Source organism: Sminthopsis crassicaudata, chromosome 1 (genome assembly GCF_048593235.1).
Source record: "Sminthopsis crassicaudata isolate SCR6 chromosome 1, ASM4859323v1, whole genome shotgun sequence".
In the NCBI taxonomy this organism is placed as follows: domain Eukaryota; kingdom Metazoa; phylum Chordata; class Mammalia; order Dasyuromorphia; family Dasyuridae; genus Sminthopsis; species Sminthopsis crassicaudata.
The window spans coordinates 664102743-664112979 of NC_133617.1; the positions used below are offsets into that span (position 1 = coordinate 664102743).

At 49.6% G+C, this 10237-nt stretch overlaps 1 protein-coding gene across 1 annotated transcript; it reads right to left on the reverse strand.

The window, feature by feature from the left end:
• Positions 1-1974: 1974 nt before the first annotated feature.
• On the reverse strand, positions 1975-9832 carry LOC141566712 (tumor necrosis factor receptor superfamily member 16-like). Its single transcript, XM_074311712.1, has 7 exons — positions 9743-9832; positions 9130-9258; positions 6714-6846; positions 5714-6007; positions 3131-3299; positions 2837-2979; positions 1975-2730 (listed from the first exon to the last, which is right to left on the reverse strand). Exons 1-7 carry the CDS (start codon positions 9815-9817, stop codon positions 2408-2410), a joined length of 1266 nt encoding a protein of 421 aa, XP_074167813.1. The 5' UTR covers positions 9818-9832; the 3' UTR covers positions 1975-2407.
• Between the last annotated feature and the right edge of the window lie 405 nt (positions 9833-10237).

Sequence of the window (10237 nt, forward strand, 5' to 3'; positions counted from 1 at the left end):
AGGCCAGAGTTGAATTGAGATCTTCCTAACTCCAGATCCCGCAACGTCCACTGCACCATATAGCTGCCCCAGATCTTGTCTTAGCTCTCATATATGTTCTGAAATTCCTTTCAGTTCTGACATTCATCGATCCATTTGTGTGATGAATTAGGTTATACTTTGGCTTGAATACTATGATAATATATACAGAAGCTCTAGCCTGCCACTCTGGGGGACCAGGACTATTATATCATACCCTTCCAGTTTTCTAGTACCCCAAGGGATTTGATCTCTTTTTCTACTCTTTAGCTTTAACTATGTTCCATCCATTTGTAAGGGGCAAGTGGCTAGCACTTCAGATCATTTAATACTAGGTAGCTCATCCTGCTGTTTGCTAGGCCATTATGGTCTAGGCCTGGGCGGAGTAGGGCAAATTTTCTAAATGAATTGTTTAATTATAGGTAGAGGACAGAATAGGTAGAGCTACATGTGATGAAAATGAAGTCCAATGACTTGATTGTTCAGTTTCAAATCTAAGTCTTTTGAAGTTCAATGCTCTTAAACACTATATACCTATTTCTCCTGATGATTCTTGCCATTTCTTGTTTTTTCTTGTTTCTGGATCAAGAAAGGGAGAAAACTTGTGTTTCTAAAGTAATTCTCCCATTCCAAAGAGATTTTGGTTGCACACTTTGTGCTTCAGAAACCTAAGTACCTTTAGGAACGACTTAGGGGTCAAGGTGGTTGAACTTCAACTTCTGGCTTCCCGGGAGCCTGACCCAACTGATCTCCCAAGCTCTGAAGCAGATTCTGGAGGATTTTCTTCATAGATGCTATGATTTGATCTAGAGTAGTGAAACACTATCTCCTATATGATTTATCATCATCCTAATGACCAATAGTGGAATCACAATTATGGAAATTTAAGAAGAGTACGATTTGAGAATTAATCTTTTTTCTCTTCAATTTTCCATTTAGACATATCCAGGAAAAGAAATTGTCTTGCTTGACTGTGAAGATATCTGTAACAGGGATTTTATCTTTCTGGATTCCTCAGTTGGTGGGGGGGGGGGAGAGAAAGCACATAATTTAAAAATATATATATTTTTAATAAAAACAGCATCACTGTGATTTTCATTCTACTAAATATCTTAATCAAAGTTCACATTAATGTTATCTGCTACAATCTGGTAACTGGTATTCCTTCTCCAGAGAGTCACAGACTCTCAACTGGGAACTAATTTCTTCCTTGATTTAATGGGAACAGAGTTCCACAGAAATTTTTTTCAAAGGGCCTTGCTAACTAATCCCACGCACTTTTTCTGGGTGTTATGGGATTTAGAACTAGAAAAACTTTTGACAGCATTTAACCCCCAATTCATTTTCTAGGTAAACCTTCTGTAGCTGCTGCCAGCCCTAGCTCTGCCTAAACCTGGATAACAAACTGACCTCAGACACTGATAGGTAAAAGGGTGGGGAAAAAAGCCTGAAAGTACACCTATCAAAACAAGCTCACTGGTAGTAATCAGAAAATTGTGTTTATACAAACATGGCTCATTAGAAGAGCTAGATAAATGACCCAGTTTGCTACCATTGGTTACAATACACTAGACAAGTTGGTTCCCATCGTGCAATTGGCTTCTCATGGGCTATTTATGTCTGACTGAATTAAGTGCCAATACCTTGATGCCCCTAGACTTTTCAAAACCTATTGTTGATTAGTTGGTAATCTGCAGTTAGTTTTATTTCTAGGAGTTCTCTACACTGCCTAAATCAAAATTATAAGCTATCTCCTTGCTTCTGACATTGGTTCCATGATCAGTAAGTTTGGGGAGGGATGTGTGAGGGTAATAGCCTAGGAGAATGGCATTGGTCAAGGAAAGCTGAAGTAGAGGTATCTTTTCTCATGTGTCCTGTTCCCTTAGGGCAACTCTCTGATATCGTATTTCCCCACTCCCTTCCCCCTTTCAGTCCCATCTTAGAAAGGCCAGACAATTTTGAAGAGGTTTGACATGTTACAGTTTAATTTGTAAACAAATGAGACCAAATACTGGTGCCGACGTACTGGTTTGAAAGCCCTCTTTACCTAAGCCTAACTTCTACTTGAAAGAACTGGAAGCTTTCCTTCCCAGCAGGAAGTCCAGAGGGCCTTCCATACTCCATCCAGCACCTTGCTCTCAAGACGCAGGGCCCACGGTGGAACAAGGACCGAAGCCCACTCCTATCCATTGGGCCTTGTGGACAGTCTTCGGGGGTCTCGGGAGCCTTCCTCATAGGCAGAGCTGTGATAACTAGGAGCCTGACTAGATGTGAGGTATAGAGGAGACGGATCCTGAAGTCAAAGCAGCCAACCATGTTTCCCTGAGAGAAGCAGGGATGTGGAGGAAGGAAAGGGAAGTCCCAGATGGACAACTCCAGGGCCCAAGAGTCATACCATGGAATTGCCCTCCTCTGGACTCCACAGGGCTCTGGCCACATCCTCCCGGCCTATTGCCCTCAGGGATGTCTCCAAGACCTCAAGGGTGGCTCCTGCCCCACTCTCAGTGGCCCAGTTGCATAGCAGAGTGTGAGCAGGTGCTGGGCTCTGACCCATGGTCTCTACAGCCTCGGCTTCATAGCCCAGCTGCTTAGCCAAGGCCTGCCAGCCCGCTCTGGGTGGGCAGCCCGCCACCAGTAGCTGCTCCACTTCCTCTTGTTGCCCACTGGGAAGCTGCCCATAGAGACGCCATCGGCACGGGTCTGGCTGGGCCCCTGCAGGAAATGAGACATGGTGAGTGGGCTTTGGTGATGGAAGAGGGTTAGAGATGGGGGCAGGCTGGAGCTTTGGGGAAACATGCAGGCAGAAGGATGGTCTCACCTTTGCCCAAGCCATGGAGTTCGTGAAGTCCTGTTGTGTCCAGGCAGATACTACTGTCACTGTGCAGCTTCTCCCCCTCAGCAATGCCCAGCTCCCCAACCCGAGCTTTTGCCAACTCTTGTTTCTGTTTATGGGTTCTCCAGCTGTAGAGGGGGTAGGTGTGAGAGGGTGATCCTTAAAGTGCCAATTGACTCATCCTATTACCTACCCACCAACTTCCAAGACTCTCCCGACCCATTGTTTGGTGCTGGGCTTTGGAGAGGGGCTCCCAGAGGGACCCAGACTCCCACCTACCACTTAAAAGCAACGTAAGCTAGGAGTCCCACCACCACAGCTGCCAGGAGGGAGCAATAGATGGGGATGATGGTGCCCGAATCCCTGGGAGGCAGGGGGAAGGTGGAAGAGACATTGGAGTCTGCGCTCTTGGCTTCTGCATCGCGGATCAGGATATGCAATTCCTCATCTGAAGGGACAGAGGAACAGAACAAGAAGTTTATTTATAAACTGGGACACTGAATGACAGGTGTCCGAGCAACAAGGGAGAAAGGCCTGGGAAACTTCTATGGGTGAAGCCTTGGAGGGATGGGTACAAGCTGAAGGGCCAGAAGGCTAAGCAAAGTTTTCAGGTTCTAAGTAATAGTGATGGAGGACTGTGTAAAAGGATGGAGGAATGGAAGGAAGATGATCTAAGGAAGAGAATGATAGGGAAAGCGGTCGTGGGCTAAGAAAAGTGATACAGTGACTTAGAAAAAAAGGATGGGGAAGATCAAGTCTAATGGGGGTCAGAGTGATGAGATAGAGGGTCAGAGAGGTGGCAGAGCCAACGACTAGATCCCATCCTTCTTCCTCCTATCCATTTCCCAAAGCCCATGAATATACTGGGCAACAATAAGTATCCAGATGCCCCAGAGGGGATTCCCAACTCTAGGGACAATACTTTGTGTAGGAAAAAGCCTCAGAGCCACATCTGCTAGCTGCAACTTCCAGTACTCTAGTCATGTTGCCTCCCTTTCCTATCTAATGAAGTTGTCCGAGATTTCTGAAGACTTTGTTCCAGTTTCCCTCGTTTTCATCCACTACTCTCTATCCCCTCACCCAATTCCCAAAACAAACTTGAACCCCTCTCCCCTTTTGAATCAGATTGCAGTCAGTTCTCACCATGCCCAAGTACTCAGTTCAAGAGTTGCAGGCCTGGATTCAGATCCAGGCTAGGTCCTCTGGGGTCCCTCCCTCATCTCTCTACTTTTGCTGTAGGAAAGTACTCATGGGATCCTAGGATTTTAAGCTGCAAGATTTGGAGGTCATGTAGTCCAATCACCCACCTTCACGGCTACTAGATCCTATCCTATCCTATCCTAGGCTATTCTAGATCCTAGGGAAGAGTAAGGAGCCAGAGTTCCTTTCTCTGGGTGTTCTGTAGTGGAAGATAGATTGAGGAGGAAAGAGAGGTGTCTAGCTTATAAACTGCACAGTGAGAATACAGGCAAATGAAAATGAAATTATGTTGCCTCCATCCCCATGTGGTGGTGGGGAGAAAATGTAAATAAATGGAGAAATCTAAAGATTGGGACAGGGGAAGAGAGGGTAGAGGTTAGAGAATATGGGGCAGATAAGATAGAGGACATAGAGGATCAAAAAGATGAGAACTTCCAAGTCAGGGACAGAGGAGCAGGTGACAAAGGTGACATGTCAGAGAGATGGATTGTTTTAGGACAGCAGAGGAACCCTTTCTGTCTCACTGCTTTATCAGGGCAGGGTAAATTGTGACTATCATAGCCTAGTCTTGGACACTGTGTCCCTCAACACAGTCTAAAAGCCGTTTAGCTTCCTTGGTTGCTCTACTGTCACATTTGACTGTTCACGAAAACCTCCAAATCTGTCACTTTATAGATGAGAGAAATGAAGATCCAGAGATGAGACAAGCCTTCTCTGAGGTTACAGTAAAGAATAAGGAAACAACCAGGATTCAAATCTAGGTCTTTTGGAAACCCAGTCCTGGGCTTGTTCTGCATTGGAGATTTGTGAGTGGAAGAGGAATCTGGCTTGAGAGAAAAGAGGTTTGCTAAATGAGGGGCAGGATCCAGACTTCACTGATTGACCAAAGGCTAGAAACTGTCTTTCACTCAAGGAGCTGACGTGGAAAGAGGAGGAACCTTAGAGAAATAGAGAAGAAAGCTGGACAATCCTTTTTGGGCAACAGAGAAAAGAATGGCTTAGTGGTCTCTCCCAGCTGGGGCAGCTTATGGATGTCCCATGGATCAACCTCTTCATCAATTCCTCTCTGGCAAGGAAGCATGTTACTTCCCCAGCTGGGGGAGAAGCGACCTGGAAACCTGGGGCCTAGAATCCCTCTTCCTGGAAGGCTTCATGGTCTGCTCAATATGGCAGCCTCCATCAGAGGCCTTGTACATGGGAGCTCCTTTGCACTTTTTTAAAACTCCTATTCTTTTTATCTCTGAGCAAATCACTTCCCCTGTCAAAGCTTCAGTTTCCATCTCTGAAAAAGAAAGGGCTGGGGTAGATGGTGTCTCAAGAACCCTTTCATTACTAATATTTTTTATTCTAAGGGCACTTTCGGCTCTGTCACTATCATTTTTAGGTCACTTCTAGCTTGTTTTCCAAGGCTCCTTACCAACCTGATACTCTACCTCAGGGAACTTTCCAGTTTTGATGTCATGATAGTGAGATCCTATGACTATATTCTTTCTCTCCCATGCTCCCAAATCCTCCCCTGTCCCTGAGTCATCATCTCTTTAGAACCTTTTCCTTGAGCCACTGCTCTTGAAGCCTTCACTTTCTGCCTCCCAATTTCTGCCCTGAACACCAGGAGTCTTTCTCTTGGATGTGAATGTGACCCCTGCCTTCCTCCAACCTCACCCATGCAAAGAGTGTCAAAGAGGCGGGTACAGGCCAGGACCACAACTTTGCTGTGATTGCAGTGAGTACAGGCTTTGCAGGGCTCCTGCATACTGCTCTCCTTCGAATAAGTGTCCGGGGGACAGGGCTGACACACGGTGTCTGTGTCTTTCCCACAAGGGATTCGGGCTTCGTTGCCCGGCGGGCAGGCCTTGCATGGCTGGCACTGGTTGGTGCTGTTGAGGAACTGTCCGAGGGGGCAGCTGCAACATGGTTGGCAGGGCTTGGAAGTCCCATCTGGGGACAAGGTCTCATCTGTGGAGGAAAGTGGGGAACAAATGAGGTCACCAGGTGCTATAGGAAGAACCCACGGCTGGCAAATCTGGGTTCGAGTGCCCTTTCTGATACTAATTTCCCCCTGGGACTGCTGCTTCCAAGGGGTCTCAGCTAGTTCTAAAAGTTCCAAGACCGCTTGGAGCAGTCCCCTCTCTTTAGGTCTCATTTTTCTTTTTCTATAAAATAAAAGCTTTGGAAGGGATCCTTTCTAGAAGGCTCCAGTTTGTACATTTCCTTAGTTAACAGTCTCTGCTTCCTATCATTCTCTCCATGTGAGATCTCAGAGCATTTGTAGGCTGAGGGAATTTTGCCTCATGGACCCCACAAGGGGATCTTGTCACTGATCATGAAGACTCCAGGACAGTAGTAATACCCGAGACCTCCCATCTCTGCAGCACTTGAAAGTTCAGAGTGTTTTCCTGGGAGGTAAGTGAGGTGACTGGAATTGTGCCCATTTCATACATGAGAAAACTGAGGCTCAGAGGAAATATTGACTTAACCAGCCAGTGCCAGAGATGGCATCTGAACCCAGGTCTTTTCACTGCAAAAGCAGGTGCTCTATCTCCCCCCAAAGTGCTTTGAAAAAAGCTGAAAGCACCCCACAGGAAGTCTAATTATACCAAGTGTATCCTCGCCTTCCTTTTGCCCTTCCCCCACCAAGCCCCCCACAAACGCACTCACGTACTGGAAGGGCATGGTTCACACTTCACATCAGGTTCTCCACAGGGCTCTGAGGCCCCCCAGTTGGGGGGGCAGGTATTGCAGCACAGAGCTCCCCAAGGGAAGAGCCCACTGGGACAGGACTGGCCAGCCCACACCTGGGAAACAGACCCAGTAAGGAGGAATGCCGACAACTGGGGAGCCACCCCCCACTCCGTCAGGCCCCTGCCTCAGCCCCTGGATGGGGAGGGGACAAGGGAGCCCTGTAGAGCAGAGGCCAGAACCTGAGATGGGGGAGGGGGCTGAGAGGGCAGAGACACCGACAGACAAGGAGAAAGTCGGGAAAGAAAACACTGATATGTAACAGCTGCAGTCAGGAGAAAGGGGTGGAGGCCTGAGGAGACTTCCGGTGTGACCCAGTGAGGGGGGGCCTCCCCTTGGGGCACAGGGGGAAATATGGCAATGAGAAGATGGGAAGAATGAAAGACAAATAGGGATAGAGACAAAAATCATACATAAATTTTACCTTCCCCTCCCCCAGTCAGTGGTCTTTGCTTGGACAGAGGATGAATATGGGCTGAGGAGGGGGAGGACATAGTTTGCATCTCCTATCCATGATTTCCTTTTAAACCCCAGTAAATTAGCTCTTTCGATTTCTGCAATCCAATTTTATGTTCTGTGGATACTTGGGATAATTTGCCCATATGAGGAGAGATGATTTTTCTGAAATCTTTCAGGTTTCAGGTTCAGAAGGAAATTAAAGCTTTCCTCCCACCCTAACAAGACAGAAAATATCTCAGATAAGGTCTTGTTCCTGGTATCCTCGGAAATAAATGCAACTAGTTGATACTGAGGTCCAGAAATATGGCACCTTCCCCTCTGAGTCACAGCTGGAACTAGAGTCCTGCAATGAGATCCTGCTTCTAAACATAAAATATAATTTCTTGGTTGGTGGGGATGCTCAATGCTGGAGATGGTGAAATGGGGACAAAGGGTGCATCCTCTTTCCCAAAGGAAGTCTTAGGCTATCTGGATTGAAGGGGACAAAAGGGATGATCTAGAAAGGGGAACTCTGCCAACCTGATTCAACAACGACCTTCCAACTGGCAGAGACCCTTCTGCATCCCCAATTCTTTCCCTTCCTCAGAGTTCCCTCTGAAAGTGGAAAGACTCAAGACCTATTGACTCCACTTGACTCTTAGATGCAATTTTGTCTGGGATGCAGTTAGATTTGTGGGTGGTGGAAAGAACCCAACTCTTAATAATTGGCTTAATGACATTAAGCAAGACATTCCCTTCTCTGGGCCTGGGGACCCTCAAATGTAAATCGAGGGAACTGGATTAGACCTAAAATCCTTCTCTTTTCTAAATTTGGTTCCATTTTCTAAGGTCCCTAATGCTTTGAATTCTAGGTTCTAGGACTCAAGAATTCCGATTCTCTGGGTTAAACATTGTGGGTAATCAATGTGGGATACCTAGCTCTACTCCCTACCTGTGAGTTGAGGCAGGAAATTATGGCTCCTAGCATCTCAAATCCCTCATCTGTAAAATTCTCTGTATGATCTAGGTGTCTTTTCAGCAACATGTTCCTCTGTGTGCGCGTGCCTGGAGACGCATGGCTGTTTTCGGCCTGGCACACCACGTCTGTCTCCCCAAGACTACAGTTCATTATTTCCATGAGACCACACCCCTGCCTTGGGGGCTCTCATCCTTTGTGAAGAGGAGGGGAAGGAGAATTGGGTGTACTCACATTCCTGAACCCCAGGCTTCCCCGCCCACCCAAACCTGGCTGAGACTTGGATGGGATATATGCTGAAAGCCTCCTGACCTAGAAAGGAGGGGAAGTTGGGGGGAAGGGGGTGGTACGGAGAGAGAATGTGTTCGTGACTTTCTCAAAACCACATGGGATCTACTTTCAAGCCATGAGACCGATTTTCTAAAGTTGATCCTAGCATTGACTTGATGTGTGAACTTGGGGCAGTAAGTTCCTTCAGTTTCCTTATTTTTAAAAGGAGAGTCTAAGGACCCTCCCACTCCAACAATCTCTTTTCCCTCAAACTATGCATCGTCAGCCAAGGTGGTCGGAAGCCTCCCAATAAGATAAAGACCCCCCCCCCCTTTCCACAGTCTCCCTCGGGATTCCCACCCCCAGCCTCCCCTCCCACTGGGAAATGCCGGACTGCGTCTGAGCTGGTGACTGCCTTGTCTGGAGGCAAAGGGATGAACTAGTAGGTAACGTCTGGGAGGCACATTAGCGACTGCAACCCCCTCCCCAAAGCCAACTCATTAAACAGTTCGCCAAAGGGTCCGGGCCCCGCCAGGAGCACCCCAAAAGGGTGGGTACAGGCTGCCTCCTCCCGGCCTGTCTCCCGGGTTCGGGCAGGCCAGCCACCCGTGGGAGGGCAGTCGGATGGGAGACCAACGGACAAACGGAGCCTCACCTCGGACGGGAGCAGCGACCTCAGGAGCAGCCACAGGAGCCAAGGGCGCGGCCGCCGCCGGACCCCGGACATCTTCGCCTCCGGTCCCCAGGTCCCTACCCGGGTCCACAAGGAGGGGACCAAAGCCTGCTACGGGGGGCGGGCGGGCGCAAATAAGGAAAGGTACGAAGGGAAAGGAGGGCCCAAAGGGAAGTCGGAAATTTGGGAAGCCGGAGGGGAGCCTGAACCAGAGGCGGGGGGAGCAGGAGCCTGGGCGAGAACTTGGGAGAGGCTAGAGCGGGGGATGGGGAGGGGAGGAGGGAGAGGAGGGAAGGTGGGATCCAAGACCCCGGGATGGGTGACGAGGGGCGACAGCGGAGTTTGGCGATCGGGAGCCTGAGAGGGCGAGAGCTTTGGAGCCCGGCGAGTCTGGTAGTGATCCTGGGGGCGCAAGCTGAAGCCCAGCCCGAAGAGGGGCCAGAGGAAGACTGTAGGGTAGGACAGCAAAGGACCAACTCCTCTCCCTCCGCGCCGCCGACTGGCTCTCCTGCTCCTGCCTCCCCCCACCCGCAGCCGAAACCTCCCCTCCCTCCTCCCACCCCCCACTTTCTGAACTGTCCGACCGCCCACCCACTCTGGATCGGTGGGGGCTGGGACTGCCTCCCGCCCCGCCCCGTCCCGTCCGGTTCCGTCCCGTCCCGTGCGGCATCTAGAGTGAGGGGCCCGGGGAGGGGCGGGGCTAGGAGGTCCCGCGGGAGGGAGCTCCAGAATACCACCCCACCCCCCGCCCAGTTCCATCTTAGCTCAATTAGGGACCTGCTGGGGCAGGGCACGCGCGAGCGCAGACAAAAGAAGCGGCCCGTCAGCCGGCTCCGGTTCCCCTCCCTCCTTTCTCCCCCCTCCCGTACTCCCCTCTCTCCCCCCGCACCACCAGTGCCCAGGCCACGCCGACAGCTGGCCGACCACTCAGAGCACACATGCCGGGTCAGATGCTCCGTTCCCCGGCTCATTTCAAATTTCAAATCTTCGCAAAGCTCCGCAGTTCCATCTGGGTGGTAGAGGCTCCCCCTCCCGAGGCGCATCCTCCCCCTCCTGCCTTTCTTAGGAGGCGCCTTTGGGGAGTTGTTTA

Excerpts from the sequence above, each read along its gene's own strand:
- LOC141566712 (XM_074311712.1), bottom strand. The coding sequence starts at position 9,817 with ATGCCGCACGGGACGGGACGGAACCGGACGGGACGGGGCGGGGCGGGA. Across the intron at positions 9,259-9,742 it reads CCAGCCCCCACCGATCCAGA|CAGGCTTTGGTCCCCTCCTT; the intron begins GTGGGTGGGCGG and ends CGCCCCCCGTAG. Across the intron at positions 3,300-5,713 it reads CTTTGACACTCTTTGCATGG|ATGAGGAATTGCATATCCTG; the intron begins GTGAGGTTGGAG and ends CTGTCCCTTCAG.